Here is a 25364-nt window from a genome sequence, read left to right on the forward strand (position 1 = left end):
CCCCTGGAGAAGGAAATGGCAACCCACTCCAGTATTCTTGCCTGGAGAATTCCATGGACAGAGGAACTTGGCAGGCTACAGTCCAAAGGGTCACAAAGAGTCGGACATGACTGAGTGACTAACACTATCTGGAAATAGCTAGATTAAGATTTTTATTGCTGTTGTTATTGTTGTGGTTTTTGTGTTCTACTCCTATAAAGTAAACTAGGCACTTGAGAAAGAAAATGAATTTACTAACAGGAAAATGAAGTAAGTTTTGTTTCTGTATATTTGAGTTTGTGACTATGAAATTCACACATTTATATCTCCTCTCTAGCTGCTCAAATCTTAGGAGGTTACCTGGCATCACACAGGAGAGATGAACTGGCAGATAAATATGTTTACAGAAGGCATCAGTCAGCCCACATTAAATTAACACATTTATTGATTTCCTACTATATGTTCAGCTCTGCTCAAGCTTGCTTTTTCTAATTTAAGCGCCTTCTAGGATTTAAAGTAATCAGTTGACTTTGCAAGCTTGGGTGATACAAACCACAAAAGCTGAGTAGGAATATGAACTAGAGGCTTCCTAAGGCTATTGGAAGGCTGAAAACTCTGAAAAGAACTCAAGCACTTTTGTAAAAGGAAAGTGGAAAAACCTATGTTCTCCCTCCTCTCTTTTCCATTGCTGAAATTGTAAAGGTTTTACCTCTTTCCGTATTGATCATGACTCTGATTTCTTAAATGCCTGAAGAGAAGATTAAATGCTAAAATGTCTTTTTTCATAACCCGTCTGAACCCAAAGAACTTTTCTGACTATGTTCTATGATACACATTTGCAGTATAAGAAAAGCACTATGGATGGAAAAGGTATTCAGGTGTTATGGAGTGGAGAGCATGAGAAGTCAATTCAACCAAATTATCGATTTACCAAAAGGGAGATGAAGATGGAAGCCCAACAAGGCCTTATTGTTTTTGTTTGTTTGTTTGTTTGTTTAATTGTTTTAAATTTGGTTAAAAGGAAATGACCTAGGTTAATCATCATCATCAATATCATCAACTATGATAAGAAGCATGAAAGCTTATCTGTTGATTTTGCTTTGGCTTTCCAAGTAAATTGCAGACTCTTATTCATCTAAGCAATTCCAAAACTACAGAATAAGCAAAATGGAATATAAACCATTTCAAGTTTGGATTCAGTTCATTCATTAACTTTGTTAAGAGCACATTGTATTTTTGTTTCTGCTAGAAATTTATTCCAGAGTGGGTCAATAAAGAGAGCAGATAGAGGAATGAATGGATGCAGAGCATTGTAAAAAATAAATAAATGGCTATTTCCAATTGTTGGCTAGGTGCTTGCTACAGCCTTTCTACAGACATTGGTTAAGTCACATTTCAATCATTAATCAAATTGAGTGTGTCCTTATCAGACATCACTTCTGGCCTTAGCTGCTCAACTTTGCAGCTCACTCCCCTCCATCTAGGCTTCCTATTCACTCCCCAATTAATAGATGGTGTACTTTATCTTCTGTAGGAGTGGAAGTTTCCTTGGCTTATACTGCACAACCTTGTATATGTGTGTGTGTTTAGTTGTGTCCAACTCTTTGCGACCCCGTGAACTGTAGCCTGTCAGGCTCCTCTGTCCATGGAATTTTCTATGCAAGAATACTGGCATAGGCTGCCATTTTCTACTCCAGGGGATCTTCCAACCCGGGACTGAACCTGTGTCTCTTGCATCTCTTGCATTGGCAGGCAGATTCTTTACCACTAGCACCACCTGGGAAGAAAAGTAGCCTCATATATGCATCAAACTAATTTTCAATCAAGCCACATCAACAACTCCTTGACATGCCTGTCAGTATCTATATCTGTAAGTCCTCATCAGAGAGATGTGCTCTCTGGGGAAAAAATCTTTTTAATAAACAGCACCTTTCAACCCACTTTAAATACTTTACCCTACATCATGTTTATTTTCAAATAACTCTTTAGTATTTTAAAGTACATGTAAAATATATGACAAAACTTATCTTTTACTCTATCCTAAGGAATAAAAGGAAAAGGAGTACGTCAAGGTTGTATATTGTCACCCTGCTTATTTAACTTATTGCAGACTACATCATGAGAAATGCTGGGCTGGAAGAAGCACAAGCTGGAATCAAGATTGCCGGGAGAAATACCAATAACCTCAGATATGCAGATGACACCACCCTTATGGCAGAAAGTGAAGAGGAACTAAAAAGCCTTTTGATGAAAGTGAAAGAGGAGAGTGAAAAAGTTGGCTTAAAGCTCAGCATTCAGAAAACAAAGATCATGGCATCTGGTCCCATCACTTCATGGGAGATAGATGGGAAAACAGTGGAAACAGTGTCAGACTTTATTTTTGGGGGGCTCCAAAATCACTGCAGATGGTGACTGCAGCCATGAAATTAAAAGATGCTTACTCCTTGGAAGGAAAGTTATGACCAACCTAGATAGCATATTGAAAAGCAGAGACATTACTTTGCCAACAAAGGTCCATCTAGTCAAGGCTATGGTTTTTCCAGTGGTCATGTAGGGATGCGAGAGTTGGACTGTAAGAAAGCTGAGCACCAAAGAATTGATGCTTTTGAACTGTGGTGTTGGAGAAGACTCTTGAGAGTTCCTTGGACTGCAAGGAGATCCAACCAGTCCATTCTAAAGGAGATTGGATCTTGGAAGGAATGATGCTAAAGCTGATACTCCAGTACTTTGGCCACCTCATGCAAAGAGTTGACTCATTGGAAAAGACTTTGATGCTGGGAGGGATTGGGGGCAGGAGGAAAAGGGGACGACAGAGGATGAGATGGTTGGATGGCATCACTAACTCGATGGACATGAGTTTGAGTGAACTCTGGGAGATGGTGATGGACAGGGAAGCCTGGCGTGCTGTGATTCATGGGGTCGCAGAGAGTCGGACACGACTGAGTGACTGAACTGAAGGAATAAAAGGGATAAAGTGGTAAGAACTTGCTGCTATTAAATATACATTTAGTATATAGATGGAAGTATATATGTATTTCACATAATATATATATCTATATATGAAGAGAAAGACAGACTGAGTAAAATGAATAGCTATGATACATTTCTATAGCACTTTATATCTTATAGATATATTTCATACGTAGTATTCATTCATTTGCTCAAAAATATGTACTGGTATCCTAGTATGCCAGGTACTGTTATTGACACAGAAAATAAGCAAACAACAAAATGGCCAGAGGTCCCTATCCTTGTGAAGTCCAACAGTCCCAGTTTATACCTGCTGTCCTGGTGTCAATGTAACAGCACTCACTTCCACTCTCAAAGATTTCTCAGTTGATACAAAATTATATGGTCTCTGTATAAAGTATGTATTATATTAAACAATAAGTAGTGCTATGGAAGGAGAAGGCAATGGCAACCCACTCCAGTACTCTTACCTGGAAAATCCCATGGGCAGAGGAGCCTGGTGGGCTGCCATCTATGGGGTTGCACAGAGTTGGACACAACTGAAGTGACTTAGCAGCAGCAGCAGCAACAGCAGCAGCAGCAGCAGTGCTATGGAAAAGGCAAAGGCAAAAGCAGAGCAGAGTAAATGGGCCTTGGATGTGAGGAAGGTGGTTTCTATTTTAAATAGGATGGTCATAGAGGCTTCATTGGTGCTTTAGACAGTAAAGAATCTGCCTCCAATGTGGGAGACCCGGATTCGATCCCCAGGTCGGGAAGATCCCCCAGAGAAGGGCTTGGCTACCTCCTCCAGTATTCTTGCCTGGGGAATCCCATGGACAGAGGAGCCTGGTGAGCTACAATTCGTGGGTTGCAGAGCTGAACCCAACTGAGCAACTTAACACTTTCAGAGGCTTTGTTAAGGAAGCGGCATTTGGGCAAAGACTTGAGGGAAGGGTGAATGTTGGCTATGTAGCTCTCTGTCCAAATGGAAGAGACAAGAACAAGCAAAGACCTCTGGGTTGAGATCATGCTTGAGGAATAACAAGAAAACCAGTGAGGCTTGAGCAGCGTGAATGAGCACACTGGATGAGGAGGTAAGGCCAGAGTAGTAATGTAGGTGGGAAGATCATGAATGGACATGTAGGAGTTTGGTTTTAATTTTGTTGTGTTGATCAGTCACTAAATCATGTCCAGCTGTTTTGGGCCCCTTGGACTGCAACATGCCAGTGCTTCCCTGTCCTTCTCTTTCTCCTGGAGTTTGCTCAAATTCATGCCCCTTGAGTCAGTGATGCCATCCAACCATCTCATCCTCTGTTGTCCCCTTCTCCTCCTGCCTTCAGTCTTTCCCAGATTGGTTTTAATTACAAGTGAATTAATGAGCCACTGGAGGATTTGGAACACAATAGGAAGTCCCACTAAGATCTGATGCTTTTATCAGGATCACCCTTGTTGCTCCATTCAGAATTGAGTGAGCAGGTGGGGTGTCAAGTGTGAAACTGGGAGACCAGTTGGTCTGCAATAGTAACAATCCAGGAAAAAAGTATTCATGGTTGTACCAGTGAAGATAGTGAGAAATTCATGGATTCTGGGTGTTTTGAAGTTAGGGACATTTAAATTGGATATTCACAACAACTCTGAGAGGTAGACAAGAAAGATAGAATTATGCCATTTTGCGAATCAAGAAACTGGAACTCAGAGAGGTTGTAGCTTGCCTAAATATACACAACTAATTGAATGGAATAAGGAGCACAGAACCTGTCTCCTATCCATCTCGGACTTTATGTATGGTATACAACCTTTCCAAGCATACTGCAGACTATACAGTAAGCACGCTTACTAGTAAGCACTTTCCTCATACCAGTCCCAAAGGAGTATCCTCCAGCAGAAAAAAAGTGAGAATGCCTTTGTCATCATTAGTCTGGGGTTCTCTCCAGGATACATGTTAAAAGGAGTATGTCCATTCTCAGACGTGACAATTTTGACTGAAATGATTAAATGACTTGTGCATGTATGGAACAGCCTAATACCTCCTAAAGCAACAGTATCATATAATGGGAAGAGGACAGGAATAGATAGACTTGGTTTTAAAATCCTGGCTTCCCAGGGGGTGCTAGTGGTAAAGAATCTGTCCACCAATGCAGGAGACATAAGAGATGCGAGTTCAGTCCCTGGGTTGGGAAGATCCTCTGGAGAAGGGCATGGCAACCCACTCCAGTATTCTTGCCTGGAGAATCCCACGGACAGAGGAGCCTGGCAGGCTACAGTCCATAGGGTCACAAAGAGTCGGACACAACTGAATCAACTTAAATCTTACCCTGACATGTATAAGCTGTGTATTTAGCAAAAGTTACCTACTATATGCATCTTGAGGCTGTTGATTACATTTAATAAAGTCTAAAAGACACACCAGACGAGCCCACTGCCTAAAAGTCTCCCCCAGATATTAATCTGACTGAATTATATGTGCTTAAATGGCACTACCTCAGAGAAGCTTCCCTGACAATCCAGCATCATCTTCCAAGCACCTATTACCAGAGGACATTAAATTAATATAGAGTTATGCACTTACAATCTCCATGAGGTCAGGAATTTAATTTTTCATAATTCTATCTGTAGTACCTACCACAGTGCCTCATACACAGTGGTTCCCCCAGAATAGTTGAAGAAATGAGTCTTGTATCCCTACCCTACTCACTTCCTCCATCTTCGAGAGACACTGGTTTGCTTTCAAGGCTCTGGGCTCTTTTCCATTTCAAGGGCTTTGCATTTAAGTCCTCTCCCTGTATACTCTTCCTCCCACTCTGTCTAGTGAAAGTCTACTCATTTCTCCAATGTCAGGCCAAATGGACACTTCCTTAGAGTAGGCTTCCCTGATCCTGGACTAGGTCAGTTATCCCTATTGTAAGCTCTAACAGCACAAGGTATTTTCCATTATAGCACTTACCACAGTTCTTTAATATTTATTTGTGTGTGTGCTCAGTCACTCAGTCATGTCCAACTCTTTTGTGACCCCATGGACTTTAGTCCACCAGGCTCCTCTGTTCATGGAATTTTCCAGGCAAGAATACTGGAGGGAGTTGTCATTTCTTTCTCCAGAAGATCTTCCTGACCCAAGGATCAAACCTGCATCTTCTGTGTGTCCTGCATTGGGATGTGGATTCTTTACCACTGAGCCACCAGGGTCAATTTACTTGGGTGATTATTTAAGGTCTGTCCAGTCCACTGGAATGTAAGTTCTGTGAGTTCACTACTGTTTCTATCTAGCACCTAACATAGTCGATGCTCAATAAGTATATGCTAAATGGATAAAGGAAGAAATGTATCCATGTGCAGAAAACTCAACACATACTATAGAGCCTTTGCATGTTTATTAAAGCCCAAAGAAGTTTCAAGGGAAAAAAGGATCGATTTCAGTAACAATATAAATTGTAGCCATGCTTCCCCTTGCACAAGCAGGAAGGATTTACTGACAAGAAGGCAAAGGTGTTCCAGTCACTTGAGTAAGTGGATAATCCAAAGGCCACTTCCAAATATTGTTCAGTGGGCACACAAGCAATTTCTCCTGAAATTGTTTTTCCTGTTGATCCTATTCTCTCTCGAAAAATTCACCAAGAGGGCTTGCACTCTCTATGTAACTTCTTATAAACAAGTATGTGTTTCATTGACTCCAACTCTGAAAACTGTTTCCATTTCATTGTGAGGCTGCAGAGTGAATACAGTAACTGACTAGATAGCTATTCTTCCAGCACAAGAACTCCACTAAGAATCAGAATCCTTGAGTCAGAATCACGGGTTTTTCGTATGGTGCCTTCTACAGTTCAGTAGGAGAGGATATGAGTATCTACATAGTTCACTTGATATTTGTATGTGCACTTGACACTTGTAAGTACACTTGACTTTTAAAATTAAAACTTGGTCGTTGGCACTAAATTGACTTAAAATTAAGAGATACTGAGAGAGGGGAGTATTTTTTCCTTGGTAAAACAAGAGTCAACACAGTCGGATTTTATAATCTAAATGCTTGCTTTCATTAGCAGAATAAGAACAGAACTGAGTATTTGCTGGAGTCTGACCTCCATGGCCAATAGTGATGGAAGCACCATATATCCATTTTGTCCTGGTCAAGTAATTTGTTACCTCGGTCAGGGAGTAAAAAGCAAAACTCTTGGATAAATCATACCTATGTATTATACATGAGTCAAGTTATACCAAATTATCCTATTTTCTTCAAGAGTTCCAGGTCCCCTAATCTATGACCACTCAATCTCCAATTTTTTCCCTCTATCTCACAGGACCCTATGGCATCTTAGCACAGTAGAGAACATCAGGGAGACAAAGCAAAGACACTAAGAAGTCAGGATCATTGAAACTGTAGAGGAGACAATGGTTTGTACAGCTACTATATAGCCATCTGACCAGACTGAATGACTGCTCTTTATTACTGATTTTTATAGCATATTAATGAAATTGAGCTAATTAATTGAGTTTATTTCTTGTCCTGTAGACTAAGGGTGAACAAACTACAACTTACTAATTGGCCAAATCTGGCCCTCCAGCTCTTTTTGTCAATAAAGTTCACTGGAACACAGCCATACTCATTCAGTTATTCAGTTTCTACGGCTGCTTTTATGATATGATGGCAGAGTTGAATAGTTGCAACAGAGACCATCTGGCCCACAAAGCCTAAAATATTTCATATCTGGTTCTTTATAGAAAAGCTTTACTGACACTTGTCTTACATTATGATTATCTGACAATTGAAAAAATCTGGACAACTTAAAACAGTAAACTGTGTTAATCAGTTACAGATAGTAATGTCTTCTTTATGTTGTTTCATCTTTCAACAACAAAAGCCTTTACATTTAAGCAATAAGTTGTTTTTAGTTCTGCTTTAAGTCATAAAATTTAGCCAGATTGCCCTCACTCCATTTTAAAATATATTATACATTAAACAGAAGATACTGAGCATGATTTAATAATGTCATATAATAGAATAAGCTTGGGCTTTGGAGTCCTACCAGAGAATGGACAAGACTTATGCTAATTCCATTAACAAACAACCCACTGGACATTTCAGTTCACTTCTGTTCAGTTGCTCAGTCATGTCCGACTCCCTGCGACCCCATGGACTGCAGCAGGCCAGGCCTCCCTGTCCATCACCAACTCCTGGAGCTTACCCAAACTCATGTGCCATCCAACCATCTCATCCTCTGTCATCCCCTTCTCCTCCTCCCCACAATCTTTTCCAGCACCAGTGACTTTTCAAATCAGTCAGCTCTTCGCATCAGGTGGCCAAATTACTGGAGTTTCAGCTTCAACATCAGTCCTTCCAATGAATATTCAGGACTGATTTCCTTTAGGATTGACTAGTTGGATCTTCTTGCAGTCCAAGGGACTCTCAAGAGTCTTCTCCAACACCAGACTTCAAAAGCATCAATTCTTCAGCACTCAGCTTTCTTTAGTGGGCTTCCCTGGTGGCTTAGAGGTTAAAGCATCTGCCTGCAATGCGGGGGACCTGGGTTCAATCCCTGGGTCAGGAAGATCCCCTGGAGAAGGAAATGGCAACCCACTCCAGTATTCTTGCCTGGAGAATCCCATGGATGGAGGAGCCTGGTGGGCTACAGTCCACGGGGTTGCAAAGAGTCGGACACGACTGAGCAACTTCACTTCACAGCTTTCTTTATAGTCCAACTCTCACATCCATACATGACTACTGGAAAAAACATAGCCTTGACTAGACGGACCTTTGTTGGCAAAGTAACGTCTCTGCTTTTTAATATGCCATCTAGGTTGGTCATAATTTTTCTCCCAAGGAATCAGCGTCTTTTAATTTCATGGATGCAATCACCATCTGCAGTGATTTTGGAGCCCCCCAAAATAAAGTCTGCTACTCTTTCCACTGTTTCTCCATCTATTTGCCATGAAGTGATGGGACCGGAAGCCATGATCTTAGTTTTTTGAATGCTGACCTTTAGGCCAAGTTTTTCACTCTCCTCTTTCACTTTCATCAAGAGGCTCTTTAGTTCCTCTTCACTTTCTGCCATAAGGATGGTGTCATCTGCATATCTGAGGTAATTGATATTTCTCCTGGCACTCTTGATTCCAGCTTGTGCTTCTTCCAGCCAAGCATTTCTCATGATGTACTCTGCATACAAGTTAAATAAGCAGGGTGACAATATACAGCCTTGACGCACTCCTTTTCCTATTTGGAACCAGTCTGTTGTTCCATGTCTAGTTCTAACTGTTGCTTTCTAACCTGCATACAGATTTCTCAAGAAGCAGGTCAGGTGGTCTGGTATTCCCATCTTGTTCAGAATTTTCCACAGTTTCTTGTGATCCACACAGTCAAAGGCTTTGGCATAGTCAATAAAGCAGAAATAGATGTCTTTCTGGAACTCCCTTGCTTTTTCAATAATCCAGCGGATGTTGGCAATTTGATCTCTGGTTCCTCTGCCTTTTCTAAATCCAGCTTGAACATCTGGAAATTCACAGTTCACATATTGTTGAAGCCTGGCTTGGAGAATTTTGAGCATTACTTTACAAGTGTGTGAGATGAGTGCAATTGTGCAGGTAGTTTGAGCATTCTTTGGTATTGCCTTTCTTAGGGATTAGAATGAAAACTGACCTTTTAGATAAGGATTTATGAGTTCCAAATCCTGTCAGATATTTCCTTTTTGTATTCCTTTATTTTGAACAACTGGTATGTTCCCAAGAACTTGTTCCCAAGCCATGGATCCTTCCTGCAAAAAGGAAAAATTGAAGTCACATCCTCCACTAGGTAGCAATGTGTTTGCCCAACCTGCTGACCTCTCTTCACGTTCTCCACGCTCACCAGCACTGTTTTAATCTAGATCAAATGTTCTGGCTGCTAATAAAAGCTAATCAACATCAAAACCAGAAGTATTGCTTGTTCTCTGAGCAATAGCAGGCCAGAAACAAGAGTTTCAAGAGACACAACAAAAAACTAAATAGTGATTATAAACTGACAGCAGTACTTTTACCAATTTACCTAGCAATCTTTGGTAATGACTCTTACAGCAATGAAACATCTAGCGTGTGGCTATTTACTATAGGACTTAGAAGGGTCAGAAGATAGTTTTGTCTCACTGGGATTTTGCAAATGATGATAAATGAGATCTTTCACTTTAGGCACAAAAGAGGGATCCTTCACTCCTAGATTTCCTGAAACAGCTTGAATGAATGGCCCCAGCACATTTGAAAAGACTTTCTGATTTCTCTCTCCTGTGCTGTTTCCCACTGGGTCCACAGCTATTCAGATTATACCCATCACCCACTCAACCACACCAGGCCCAAGAATTCCCTACATCAGAGCCTAGCATGGGAGCAGTTCCTTTGAAACCTTACACATCAGAGAAGCAGCTGTCTCCTCTTCCCTTCCACAAAACGCTCAAAGAATTATTATTATTATGGAGGCAATGCTGTCTGAGTTAGAAAAGTCTACTAGGGACCCTCCTGACTTGGTCCTGAGAAGATTTGAAATTGAAAACCTAAAGGGAATTTCCTGGCAGTCCAATGGATAGGACTCTGCACTTTGACTGCAGCAGATCTGGATTTAATCCCTGATTGGGGAACTGAGATACCAAGCAATGTGGCCAAAACAAACAACAGCAACAAAAACCTAACACCTGCCCCTCTATGCCACAAAGTGATTCTCTAGGGAACCTGGCCCTGTCTGAGTTCCCAAGGAACTAGCCAATATATTAATGCAGAAGCTATCATCACGTTGTTTCCCAGAAGCTGAGCCTGGAAAAAAAGTTTTACTATATTCTCTCCCTATAGACAAATATACAACAGGACCTCCACATTGCATTGCTATGCAGATCACAATCCATGTGAGTAGCATTCCCTTGGAACTGTGTTATACACAACTTGTACAACCACACCGTGGTACAACCACACATGGTTCCAAAGCTATACATGGCCTAATCCTTGGAAATGACAGTATGTCAGGGTTTGTGATGAGGGAAAATTAAGACTGAAGATGGAAACAAGGCTGCTAGCCCACTGACCTTGAGAGAGGGAGATTATTCTGTGCAATTGTTAATGTTATGTGGCAATCTGGCTGGGTCGCAGGGCCTAGTTATTTCATCAAACACTTATTTGGATGTTATTATAATGGCATTTATGGATGAGATGATCATTTAAATCAATGGACTGACTTTGAGTGAGTCAAATTGCCCTCCACGATGTGAGTGGGCCTCATCCAATCAGTTGAAGGCCTGAATAAAACAAAATATTGACTGCTCATAAGCGAGAAGGAACTCTCTAGCAGATGATACTCACACTTAAAGTAAAACATTTGTGCTTAGTATCCAGCCTGTTGGTCCACCATGTATATTTTTAGCTTGCAAGCCTCTGTGTTTTCATAAACCAATTCCTTAAATCAATCTCTCTCTTTCTCCCTTTCTATCTCTCTCATGAGTGTTCTCTCTCCCCACTGCCCCCACCTCAGAACTGGCCCATGCAAATATAGAAGCTGGCAAGGGGAGCTTCAGTGTATACATACAGACACACATACAACCTATGGGTTCTGTTTCTCTGAAGAATCCTAGTTTGTCTGGTTAGACCCAATGTAATCACAGTTCAGTTCAGTTCAGTTCAGTTGCTCAGTCGTGTCCAACACTTTGTGACGCCATGAGTCGCAGCACGCCAGGCCTCCCTGTCCATCACATTCTCCCAGAGTTCATTCAGAATCACGTCCATCGAGTCCGTGATGCAATCCAGCCATCTCATACTCGGTCGTCCCCTTCTCCTCCGGCCCCCAATCCCTCCCAGCATCAGACTCGTTTCCAATGTGTCAACTCTTCACATGAGGTGGCCAAAGTACTGGAGTTTCAGCTTCAGCATCATTCCATCCAAAGAAATCCCAGGGTTGATCTCCTCCAGAATGGACTGGTTGGATCTCCTTGCAGTCCAAGGGACTCTCAAGAGTCTTATCCAACACCACAGTTCAAAAGCATCAATCCTTCGCCACTCAGCCTTCTTCACAGTCCAACTCTCACATCCATACATGACCACAGGAAAAACCATAGCCTTGACTAGACGGACCTTAGTCGGCAAAGTAATGTCTCTGCTTTTGAATATGCTATCTAGGTTGGTCATAACTTTTCTTCCAAGGAGTAAGTGTCTTTTAATTTCATGGCTGCAGTTACCATCTGCAGTGATTTGGGAGCCCCACAAAATAAAGTCTGACATTGTTTCCACTGTTTCCCCATCTATCTCCCATGAAGTGATGGGACCAGATGCCATGATCTTCGTTGTCTGAATGTTGAGCTTTAAGCCAACTTTTTCACTCTCCTCTTTCACTTTCATCAAGAGGCTCTATAGCTCCTCTTCACTTTCTGCCATAAGGGTGGTGTCATCTGCATATCTGAGGTTATTGATATTTCTCCTGGCAATCTTGATTCCAGCTTGTGCTTCTTCCAGCCCAGCGTTTCTCATGATGTACTCTGCATATAAGTTAAATAAACAAGGTGACATTATACAGCCTTGACGTACTCCTTTTCCTATTTGGAACCAGTTTGTTGTTCCATGTCCAGTTCTAACTGTTGCTTCCTGACCTGCATACAGATTTCTCAAGAGGCAGGTCAGGTGGTCTGGTATTCCCATCTCTTTCAGAATTTTCCACAGTTTATTGTGAGCCACACAGTCAAAGGCTTTGGCATAGTCAATAAAGCAGAAGTAGATGTTTTTCTGGAACTATCCTTCTTTTTCCATGATCCAGCGGATGTTGGCAATTTGATCTCTGGTTCCTCTGCCTTTTCTAAAACCAGCTTGAACATCAGGGAGTTCACAGTTGACGTATTGCCGAAGCCTGGCTTGGAGAATTTTGAGCATTACTTTACTAGCATGTGAGATGAGTGCAATTATGCGGTAGTTAGCATTCTTTGGCATTGCCTTTCTTTGGGATTGGAATGAAAACTGACCTTTTCCAGTGCTGTGGCCACTGCTGAGTTTTCCAAATGTGCTGGCATATTGAGTACAGCACTTTCATAGCATCATCTTTCAGGATTTGAAATAGCTCAACTGGAATTCCATCACCTCCCCTAGCTTTGTTCATAGTGATGGTTTCTAAGGCCCACTCGACTTGACATTCCAAGATGTCTGGCTCTAGATTAGTGATCACATCATCATGATTATCTGGGTCGTGAAGATCTTTTTTGCATAGTTCTTCTGTGTATTCTTGCCACCTCTTCTTAATATCTTCTGCTTCTGTTAGGTCCATACCATTTCTGTCCTTTATCGAGCCCATCTTTGCATGAAATGTTCCCTTGATATCTCTAATTTTCTTGCAGAGATCTCTAGTCTTTCCCATTCTGTTGTTTTCCTCTATTTCTTTGCATTGATCGCTGAAGGAGGCTTTCTTATCTCTTCTTGCTATTCTTTGGAACTCTGCATTCAGATGCTTGTATCTTTCCTTTTCTCCTTTGCTTTTCGTTTCTCTTCTTTTCACAGCTATTTCTAAAGCCTCCCCAGACAGCCATTTTGCTTTTTTGCATTTCTTTTCCATGCGGATGTTCTTGATCCCTGTCTCCTGTACAATGTCACGAACCTCATTCCATAGTTCATCAGGCACTCTATCTATCAGATCTAGGCCCTTAGATCTATTTCTCACTTCCACTGTATATTCATAAGGGATTTGATTTAGGTCATACCTGAATGGTCTAGCAGTTTTCCCTACTTTCTTCAATATAAGTCTGAATTTGGTAATAAGGAGTTCATGATCTGAGTCACAGTCAGCTCCTGGTCTTGTTTTTGTTGACTGTATAGAGCTTCTCCATCTTTGGCTGCAAAGAATATAATCAATCTGATTTCGGTGTTGACCATCTGGTGACGTCCATGTGTAGAGTCTTCTCTTGTGTTGTTGGAAGAGGGTGTTTGCTATGACCAGTGTGTTTTCTTGGCAAAACTCTATTAGTCTTTGCCCTGCTTCATTCTGCATTCCAAGGCCAAATTTGCCTGTTACTCCAGGTGTTTCTTGACTTCCTACTTTTGCATTCCAGTCCCCTATAATGAAAAGGACATTTTTTGGGGGTGTTAGTTCTAAAAGGTCTTGTAGGTCTTCATAAAACTGTTCAACTTCAGCTTCTTCAGTGTTACTGGTTGTGGCATAGACTTGGATTACTGTGATATTGAATGGTTTGCCTTGGAGATGAACAGAGATCATTCTGTCATTTTTGAGATTAGATCCAAGTACTGCATTTTGGACTCTTTTGTTGACCATGATGGCTACTCCATTTCTTTTGAGGGATTCCTGCCCGCAGTAGTAGATGTAATGGTCATCTGAGTTAAATTCATCCTTTCCAGTCCATTTTAGTTCACTGATTCCTAGAATGTCGATGTTCACCCTTGCCATCTCTTGTTTGACCACTTCCAATTTGCCTTGATTCATGGACCTGACATTCCAGGTTCCTATGCAATATTGCTCTTTCCAGCATCGGATCTTGCTTCTGTCACCAGCCACATCCACAGCTGGGTATTGTTTTTGCTTTGGCTCCATCCCTTCATTCTTTCTGGAGTTATTTCTCCACTGCTCTCCAGTAGCATATTGGGCACCTAATGACCTAGGGAGTTCCTCTTTTGGTATCCTATCATATTGCCTTTTCCTACTGTTCATGGGGTTCTCAAGGCAAGAATACTAAAGTGGCTTGCCATTCCCTTCTCCAGTGGACCACGTTCTGTCAGACCTCTCCACCATGACCCGCCTGTCTTTGGTTGCCCTGCAGGCGTGGCTTGGTTTTATTGAGTTAGACAAGGCTGTGGTCCTAGTGTGATTAGATTGACTAGTTTTCTGTGATTATGGTTTCAGTGTGTCTGTCCTCTGATGCCCTCTTGCAACACCTACTATCTTATTTGGGTTTCTCTTACCTTGGGCGTGGGGTATCTCTTCACAGCTGGTCCAGCAAAGCACAGCCACTGCTCCTTACCTTGGACTAGCGGTATCTCCTTACTGCCGCCATTCCTGACCTTCACAAGGGCTCTTTAAACATGAGAAAGAATAGTAGAAGAGAAAATCAAAGTGATGTGATGTAACAAGAACTTAACCTGCTAGTGCTGGCTTTAAAGATAGGAAAGGGTACTATGAGCCAAGGAATGTGAGCAGTTTCAAGTTACTGTACGAGGGAAGGAAACACATCATCCCTTGGTCTCCAAAAGAAACATATTCCTACTGACACCATGATTTCAGCCAAGGGAGATCCATTTTATTTTATTTTTTTTCCACATTTTATTTTTTTATTTTTTTTAATTTTAATATCTTTAATTCTTACATGCGTTCCCAAACATGAACCCCCCTCCCACCTCCCTCCCCATAACATCTCTCTGGGTCATCCCCATGCACCAGCCCCAAGCATGCTGCATCCTGCGTCAGACATAGACTGGCGATTCAATTCTTACATGATAGTATACATGTTAGAATGTCATTCTCCCAAATCATCCCACCCTCTCCCTCTCCCTCTGAGTCCAAAAGTCCGTTATACACATCTGTGTCTCTTTCCCTGTCTTGCATACAAAATAAACTCAAAATGGATTAAAGATCTAAATGTAAGATCAGAAACTATAAAACTCCTAGAGGAGAACATAGGCAAAACACTCTCAGACATAAATCACAGCAGGATCCTCTATGATCCACCTCCCAGAATTCTGGAAATAAAAGCAAAAATAAACAAATGGGATCTAATTAAAATTAAAAGCTTCTGCACAACAAAGGAAAATATAAGCAAGGTGAAAAGACAGCCTTCAGAATGGGAGAAAATAACAGCAAATGAAGCAACTGACAAACAACTAATCTCAAAAATATACAAGCAACTTCTGCAGCTCAATTCCAGAAAAATAAACGACCCAATCAAAAAATGGGCCAAAGAACTAAATAGACATTTCTCCAAAGAAGACATACGGATGGCTAACAAACACATGAAAAGATGCTCAACATCACTCATTATTAGAGAAATGCAAATCAAGACCACAATGAGGTACCACTTCACACCAGTCAGAATGGCTGCGATCCAAAAATCTGCAAGCAATAAATGCTGGAGAGGGTGTGGAGAAAAGGGAACCCTCCTACACTGTTGTTGGGAATGCAAACTAGTACAGCCACTATGGAGAACAGTGTGGAGATTCCTTTAAAAATTGCAAATAGAACTACCTTATGACCCAGCAATCCCACAGCTGGGCATACACACCAAGGAAACCAGAATGGAAAGAGACACATGTACCCCAATGTTCATCGCAGCACTGTTTATAATAGCCAGGACATGGAAACAACCTAGATGTCCATCAGCAGATGAATGGATAAGAAAGCTGTGGTACATATACACAATGGAGTATTACTCAGCCGTTAAAAAGAATTCATTTGAATCAGTTCTGATGAGATGGATGAAACTGGAGCCGATTATACAGAGTGAAGTAAGCCAGAAAGAAAAACACCAATACAGTATACTAACACATATATATGGAATTTAGGAAGATGGGAGATCCATTTTAGACTTCCAATTGCCAGAACCTTAAGATAAAGCATTTGCATTGCTGGGCTCTTAAATTCACAACACCTTGTTCAGCAGCAATGTGCAGTTGATAGAACAAGGAAGTGGCCCATCTCTGGAGTCTGACACATCTGGGTTCTCACTGTTCTCTATTGTCTACCACAAGCCTGCAAATCCTTACCTAAAATTACAAAAGCTAAAAGGTTTTGAAAAATAAAGATGTTTTGTAACTTATTTGGGAGCAACACGTGACTTTATCTGGACAAATATGGATCTACCTATAGTCTTTATCTCATTAGGTGGGAATATTCATATTTTTAATGCATAAATATTAAAAGTATTTGACTATGTGGTGTTACTACCGATCCTGTTGCTAATCTTATATAATATATGACATATATCTTTCTAAAAATCCAATCCAACAATATCTGAATCTTGAAACATATCTGACTTTAGACAAAAGATTGTGGATCTCTCTGAGTATGACTTTGGATAGTTTACTTACTTCTTTAAGCCTCAAATTCTTCATTTGCATGTACTAACCATTCAATAATTGTAGTAAGTGTTAACTATTATTACCCCTTTCTCTCTTTGCCTCATTCCATGTACCGGCTCCTTCTTCTCTTCCTCAGTGCTTATACTGAAATAGCTCCCTCACAGATAACCATGAAGAACTCTGGCCAAAATTGTCTGCAACAGACAATCTCTGAACCTGACAGACAAATGTCATTGAGGAAAATACTGGTGAAAGGATCAGAGGATAAGTAGGAAGGAGAAACTTGTTCTTGTTTGCTTAGCAGAGGCAAGCAAAAACCACTTATTAAAAATCCCTGTGCATACTGTAGAGCTGAGAACAAAGAATCTCAGGGACAGTCTTAGAAGGATATAAAACAAGTCCATCTAAAATAGAGCAGAGACATCACAATAACCCTAGAATGTCATTGAGAAGATAAACTTTTTCAAATATCAGTTGTCTCAAATTATTCAGTGTTTCTTAATCACTTATTAAGTGCCAGGACTTTCACATGCATTATTGCATTTAATGCTCAAATCAATAGGACATAGTTTTCTATGTCAATATTTGATAAGAAACTCTGGTGCAGAGATAAAGTGACTTGCTCAAGGTGATTCAAAGGCAGAGTCAGGATTTGAAACTTGTCTACACAAGCCAACTCCTATTCTTCACATTGCCTATGCTACGTTGCTGCTTATCTTTTTGTTTGTTTTGTTTTGTTGCCCTTGTGTTTGGCCAAGTGGCTCGGCTTACAGAATCGTCACCAACCAGGGAGCGAACCCAGGCCCCCAGCAGTAGAAGCATGGGAGCCCTAACCACTGGACCACCAGGGAATTTCTGCTGCTGCTTATTTTTTTTTAATGCCTCTTGATTTAGATAAATTGGCTGAAATAGCAGATTTGAGAAAACAATGATTTCCACAGGAGGGATTAGAGAAAAGCTCAAAACTCAAAACACTGTTAAATTCTTTTCATTTTCTGTGGTCTTACTGTGGCATGCTTCACTTAGCTAAGGGTTACAAGATACTATGACTCAAATTTCTTTTTAAAAAACATGTTTATCTTCCAGTTCTTAGAAAGAAAACCCTTGCTATCCTTGAGCCAAAATGCACATTGTTAGAAGACATTATTTTTAACCTTTGAACAATTGAAATACATGCAAAAGCTCCTTTTCTTTGAGATTTTTCCCCCTCTCTTTACACATGCAGATCACACTCTTTTGAGATGCTGATCTTTTCCCATGATGCACTTGGCTGACAGAAAGATAAGCTTACTGCACTGAAATGCCAGTTGAGTTGACAAGCACACTCCATCAGTATGCAGTGTTTACACAGTACAGTTTAGCAACAGCAGTTCACACAGGCTGCTGTCTTGGATCAGAATCCTAATTAAGCCTTAAATCTTCTGAGTTCAAATTAATTCTTATCACTGAGGTCTTACACTTTTTGTTGTAGAAATCTGAAGCTTTGTTTGCAAAGAAAACAGAATATAATGCATTGCCAGCTTGGTCTGAGCAGTTGTGTATAAATATCCTGGTGCACGATTTGAGAAATGAGTGCAATTCATTTTGGTCCATCTAGATTCTTTTTTTCATTAATTACCACCTTCAGTGGTTGCTGAGCACCAGAGAACTGTACTTTTTTGGCGCTGCCTATCCTCCAACCAATACACAAAATAAGTGGGTTTGTGAAACAAACTTCAGTTGTTGGCAACAATGACTATTGAACTCCAGCTACAAGCATCTCTATACCACATCAAAAAAGGACTGTGTCGGTAAGCTTACAGAAAATAGTATCTAAATTCAGACGGTTTCCACCTATTAAAACTTCTGAAGTATACTTCAAAAGAGACAGCTGGAAAGCCAAGTGCCAATTCCATTTCTTTGAGCTTTTATCTCTTCAACAAATCTCACTACCTCTGTCACAAAGGCACAAATGAAACTTATGAAATACCAATTACTGTGGAGCATACCCATTGAAGTTTTCCCCACCCTTAGTTCAGACTACATATCATCAACATTATCACTTAAGATGCTTTATTGGATATTAAAAAGAAGTGATTAGCACTAATCCTTTTCTAGAATTAGAAGTGGCAGAACATAACAAACTTTAAAACTTCACTCTTAAAAAGCAATATTGTTTCCATTACTATTTCTGAACAATGCACTCTAATGACAGTTCAAAAGTCTTTTGGGGTTGGGGTGGGGGGGAAGGGGCAGGGAAAGAGGCAACTATACAGCTAACAAAAGACCTGTGATTCTCTCTGAGACCAAAATGAAGGATTCCAAAATTTTAGCCGTGTGCAGGACTTGGATACTGGTATAGCCAGAGATAGCCCATCCAACAGATTTTCACAAGGTCAACAGGGCATTCTTCAATTTGTGATCTAACTGAGTGATATTGGTATGAGATAAGAGTCCCACTGAAGGGAGGCTGAAATGCTAGCTTGGAGGGGAGCAGCAATCAGCAAGTGAGTGGGGAATGAGTATTGTGCCCCAACATTATGCTAAGAGTGTCAGAGAGTCATAACTGCTTTTCTGCAAATACTGAATTAAGAGAAAATTTCTGAATCATTCTCATTTTGTTGGATATAGCCATGCATTTCACACCTAAGCAAAAATGAGCTTGGATTGCACAGAGTTCAAGTGTAGAGGCAATTATTCCAAAGTTATTTTAAAAGGCCTTTCAAAGGTTCTGAACTTGGGGGCTAGTTGCACAATTCAGGTGAGGGGTGGAGAGAGGCGAGAGAAGAGCTTCCTGTACCACCAAATAGATGGGGGGTAGTGAACCATCACTGCCCCTCCCTGCTTAGCACAGGCCATGGCTCACAACAGGAAGGAAATAAATACCTGGTAGATTGAAGTAAAGTTTTTTGATCAGGTAAGTATAGTAATAAGAAATGGCTTTAGGAAAACTCAATGAGTAAGTAGCACTGTGTAGGATGGCCCAGATCTGGAAGAAACTAGAAGAGGGAATGAGTTTCCCAGATGGTATTAGTGGTAAAGTACCCACCTACCAATGCAGGAGACATAAGAGATGCATGCTCATTCCTTGGGTCAGGAAGATCCCCTGGAGAAGGACATGGAAACCTACTCCAGTGTTCTTGCCTAAAGAATACCATGGACAGAGGAGCCTGGCAGGCTACAGTCCATGGCATTGCAAAGAGTTGGACACAACTGAAGCAATGTAGCATGCATGCACTCACAGAGAATAATCAGGAGGCAGAATGACACAGAATGGAAAATACAAATTTTTAAAAAGCAACGGGCAAACTTCATTAGTAATCAGGAAAATACAAATTAAAATAATAATGACATGTTTCTCCTGTCAGATTTGCAATAAATAAGAAGTCTAGCAATAGTAAGTCCTAGCAAGGATGTGAGGAAAAAGGCCATTTGGAGAACTTGACAGTATCTCTTAAGATTTAAAATGTGAGAATCCTTTGACCTATGAATTGCACCCATGGAAATAATATCACTTGGACACAAAAAGACAGAGATGTATGATTCATTACAGTATGGTTTATAATCAAATAAAACAAAAATAACCACCAAAAACACCCTGGGAAAACAACCTAAATGTCTATCAGTAAAGGAATGGCAAAATAAGCTATCCTTGTTTTGCTAACACAGTTGAAACAGCAGTTTAAAAGAGTGAGGAAGACCTATATGTATTGACATGAACTGATCTTCATATATGCTAATAAGGGGGAAAACATGATAATATAACAATGCATAGAGCATGAACCTATTTATATAAAAATAACCAAAACCAACCAAATATGCATATGCTGCTGCTGCTGCTGCTAAGTCACTTCAGTCGTGTCCAACTCCGTGCGACCCCATAGACGGCAGCCCACCAGGCTCCACCGTCCCTGGGATTCTCCAGGCAAGAACCTTGGAGTGGGTTGCCATTTCCTCCTCCAATGCATGAAAGTGAAGTCACTCAGTCGTGTCTGACTCCTAGTGACCCCACAGACTGCAGCCCACCAGGCTCCTCCATCCATGGGATTTGCCAGGGAAGAGTACTGGAGTGGGAAACATGCATATATATGTACAGAAAAAAAAAAGCCCTGGAAGGAAATACACCAAAGTATTATTCATTGAAGCTACCAATTTTTTAAAAAATTACTCAGCTAGAAATATGTCCAACATACTGTTAAGTGAAAAAAAGTATATCATAGTGAAACACATATAGTTCCTATGTATGTGTTTCAAAAATATGTATATGTATGCTTAAGTCAGTTCCAGCTGCTATAACAAATACTATAGAATGGGTGGCTTCAACAACAGAAATTTATTTCTCACAGTTCTGGAGGCTGAGAAATCCAAGATCAAAGGGTTGTTGGCTTCAGTGTTCGGTGAGAGTCTTGTTCCTGATTTGTAGACTACCACCTTTTCTCTGTATCTTTTTATGACTGAAAGGGATCATCTCTCTCATGTTTCTTCTTATAAGGGCACTATTCCTATTCATGAAGGTTCTACTGACATGACCTAATTACCTCCCAAAGGTAATTGGAGGTACCAATTACCATCACATTGGAGATTAGGGCTTCAACATGTAAATTTGGGGGGAACATGAACATTCAGCCCTTGCTATGCTTGCATATAAATAGAAAATGGTCTGAGAGGACACATAACATAATTCCAAGTAGGCATCAGTGATTACCTCTGGTCAAGAAAGTAGGATGTGGGGGGCAGCTTTGGTAGGGTTGATGATTATAGTTGATGAAAGGACATTTTCATTGTTTATGATGTATAATTTTATATTAGTTGTACTTTTTATGACAACCATGTATACATATGTAAAATTTTTCTTATTTTGAAAAAATATAATTAGCAAAAGAAACAACCCTAGGTTTGCATGGTTTTCATTCTGAACCCATCTATAGACCACCTGGAAGCCACCCCAGAGCCAGTCAGCTGCAGATTCTCACTTTGAGGACAGGTTGGCTCACTCTCCCCAGAGCCAAGTTCACCCACTGAAGCAGTTAATTAAGCCCTTCTGATGCTCTCACATATGGAAACTCAGGAAGCAAATTCAGCAGGTGAAGCTCCAAGGATTGTTGCTGCCCAGATCACCCCCTGCCCCCAGAACATACACATGCACAGAGAGCCACAATTGGTTGCTCTTTTTTTTTTTTTTTTTTTTTTTGGATTTCTGGAAATTCTGTACAAAATCACTATGTAATAAGGCTTTGGTGCTTTGGTCTGGTGATGTTCTGGATGACTAGTTAGCAAACCGATCTGCTCTCATCTTTAGGCAATGGCTTGCTGCAATACACACCATAGATTAAATGTTAAATTGCTTACACATCTAGCTAAGGTGCAAGGTAGGGTTTCCTTCAAGCAACTGTAATTTATACTGCTTCTTAAATAAAGATCGTGTATGTTTCCTAAAGACACACAATTCTTTCAAACTGGCCATACTTCTTTTGGAACTGTCCGCATTTGGAGCACTCAGTGTCTCCTGGGGATAACTGTAAGTTAGAGATTTGTACAGAGTGAAGGTGGCTTTAGCACCACTGTTGGCTCCAGTGTTTTATGACGTTGCAATTCTGGGGAATTGGTATAAACAAGGTGAAACTTACGTTTAATAGAGCCCTGAGTTTTTCCAAGGACACCTAGGAGGTTTCCACTAGAATTCTTCATGAAGTTTTGTTTTAGCTATCTTTTAAATTATTTTAAGCCAAAAATTGAACCTCTCATTTTATTACTATCACATGACACTCATTTATTCATTCAATCATTTCACTTCATTTATTCATTCAACTAACATTTTCTGAGAACCATTTATTTTACAAACATTTATTGAAACCTAGTATGTTCCAAGGACTGTGTCAGGTACTGAAATGCAGTGTTCTCTGTGAATGATAGTACTGATGATAAATACTGAGATGGTAGAAAATGTATCTTTCCTGGCTTCACTGCTGTCAGAGATGTTGACACCTAACTAGCTTGTCTTAGCTTCCCTGCCATCCATTCATTCATCAACACATGTACATATTGAGTTTTAGGCATTGCATTAGGCATTAGGAATGTAACTGTGAGTAAAATGAAATGAAAGTTCGAGCCTGGAGTGTCACTCATCTCTGTGCCCCAACTTCATAAAGTGCAATTCAGGCAGCTACACTTTAATCCGTTTGATATAGTGTACTTCCAGGTAAGATTTACTTGGAGGGGAGAGGAATGGGATTTGATTGTTTTAAGTTGGAAATTTTACTTTGAATTACTACATTGGCTATGACTTTTCTTACTACTGAATCTTTACAACTATATGTCTCAAATCTGAGAAGTTCCTTCAAAGTTATTCCTTAATCTTGCTGACAGCTTCTTATTTCCCTGGGGTCTCACAGTCCCTCATTTTATAATCATTTCCTCTGAGATTTTCATCTATTTTTACATCTCAAATCAATTCTTATCAGTGAACAAAATCAAGCAAGAAGGAATTCACCCTGCTGACTCAGCTACTTCCTATACAAGGAGCTTGTCTCTGATGCAAACTCAATTCATTCTTAACAATGGATATAACCTGTTGGGAGCCAGCGTGAGGAACTCCGCCCATGGCAAAGGCCATGAGGAAGGAAGCTTGGCATACGCAAAGGCGTGATCAAGCCTCAGGAAACCCCCTGTTCCCGAGCATCTACCCCAAAACCAGAGTACTTTATGGGGAGCTCTCCCCCATAACCATTTCTCTCAGAGAAGGAGTTAACTTGCAGCTCCAGTTAATAAAAATTCCTGGGTGTGACAAGAGTGTTTCAATTTATGAACTCTGAAGGTTCTCTGGCCTGCCTGATCAGGCTCATCCGGCTGCATGTGATTGTTTACAGCCTCCCAACTGTGAGAGGCACGGGATGTTTTAAAACTTTCTAAATACAGACTCTTTTTAGAAGTTAGAAGATTATTAGTATAGTATTAGTAGGAAGTATATTGGTGAAGGGTTTTTTCATTTATCCTGCCAATAATTACTGCTGATTCCCTGCCCTGGGTGTGACAAGGATGTCTCAGGTCAAACCTCTCTGCTGACAGACTAGCTTGTGTGACAGCCTCTCAGCCATAAACAGCACAGAGAGTTTGGAGTATTAGCATAGGGCTTTTTTCATTGATGAGTCAATGATTGCCATCAGGCCTCCATATCCTTAGGCACCTGGGAATATATTAATCAATGTATTTGGAATATAGAAAAGGAAATATAGTAGTTTTTTGATGTTAGCAATGCTAGACTTTTTGAGTTAATGAATCTTCTCTTTTGTTATAGATCACTGTACTTTGTTATAAATCACTATAAATCACTGTGTCCTTGCTATGCAAAAATGTAACTTTGTCACTATCTTAAAACAAAATAGATCTTAAGGGGAACATTGGTGAAGGGTTTACATTTGTTGAGCCAATACTTGCTGCTAAATCTCCATATCCCTGTCCTTATAATGAATACAACTAGCATATAGGAGAAATAAGTATTAACCTTTAAGATTAATCATGTTAAACCTTAGGTTAAGTAAATTCCTTTCTTGATTGTCACTCACTACACCCTCACCCTATAGGAACGCAACTTCATTTGGAGGGTGGCGCCTGATTTAAGAAAAAATCACCCCTGGAAAAATAAGTTTTCTGGTTAACTGACCAGTATCAGAAAGGGCCATAAAATGTCAGCAGACCTCATGGCCAAAAGATGATGAAACTCATAAGACCTTTGTATATTTTTATATGAAGCACGTGATTGTGACAAGGGTCAGGTCTGCTGACCCCCGCGTAACTCTGTATTCATCCCTATGTATAACAAAAAGGTATATAAACAAACCTGAAAAATAAAGAAATCGAATCAGTTTCTGGAAAGACTGACTCCCCCGTGTCGTTTCTTTCTCGCTCCCCACTTTCCTGGCTGAATTACCATCTGAAATGTGGGTACTCACCAAGCCTGCTAATTCTGCCTGGGCGTCTGAGATCGGACCGGGGAGGCCTCAGTGCCTCCTCTCCTTTGGGAGAATGGAAAGACGCCTGTGGCCTACGTAGGTGGTGATTGGTATTCTATGTAAACCAGTTATTCAGCCTCTTTTCTCCACTAATTCTCCTACTACACTATCTGTTTCTAATCTCCCTCTATATCTATAATTAAATAAGTTTTTTCCAGGACGCCGACTCCATCCCCACCTTCGAATTCCCTGGATCCACCGGGGCTGGACCCTGGCAATAACCTGTTAAACTGATTTAAAAGCAGACACTAAACTTGCATGACCACCCCAACTAAGTGCAAACCTGTTTGATGTGTTGAATAAAAATGTCCTTACTTTCTATTTAGCCAACATATTTTGATAGTGACTAATCATACCACACTTGTTACTATCTCCCTTGCAAATAGCAAAGTAATTCTCTACACTAGCACAATACAATTTATAAACAACTTAAAATGCATCACCTCATTT

The 25364-nt window shown here is 40.5% G+C and overlaps 1 protein-coding gene across 6 annotated transcripts in view; it reads right to left on the reverse strand.

The window, feature by feature from the left end:
- Positions 1 to 3423: 3423 nt before the first annotated feature.
- Positions 3424 to 25364, reverse strand: part of LOC132658832 (craniofacial development protein 2-like) — a 58725-nt gene continuing 36784 nt past the window's right edge. For 3 of the 6 annotated variants that reach the window (XM_060408246.1, XM_060408247.1, XM_060408248.1), the window contains exon 3: positions 6280 to 14929. In XM_060408246.1, coding sequence (XP_060264229.1) covers positions 12827 to 14566 — 1740 coding nt within the window. In that variant the 5' untranslated portion in view covers positions 14567 to 14929 and the 3' untranslated portion in view covers positions 6280 to 12826. Of the gene's footprint in view, positions 3538 to 6279; positions 14930 to 25364 lie in introns of those variants that run through there. The other 3 variants (XR_009598902.1, XR_009598901.1, XR_009598903.1) reach the window with 3 other exon arrangements.

This window comes from Ovis aries, chromosome X (genome assembly GCF_016772045.2).
Source record: "Ovis aries strain OAR_USU_Benz2616 breed Rambouillet chromosome X, ARS-UI_Ramb_v3.0, whole genome shotgun sequence".
Taxonomy (NCBI): domain Eukaryota; kingdom Metazoa; phylum Chordata; class Mammalia; order Artiodactyla; family Bovidae; genus Ovis; species Ovis aries.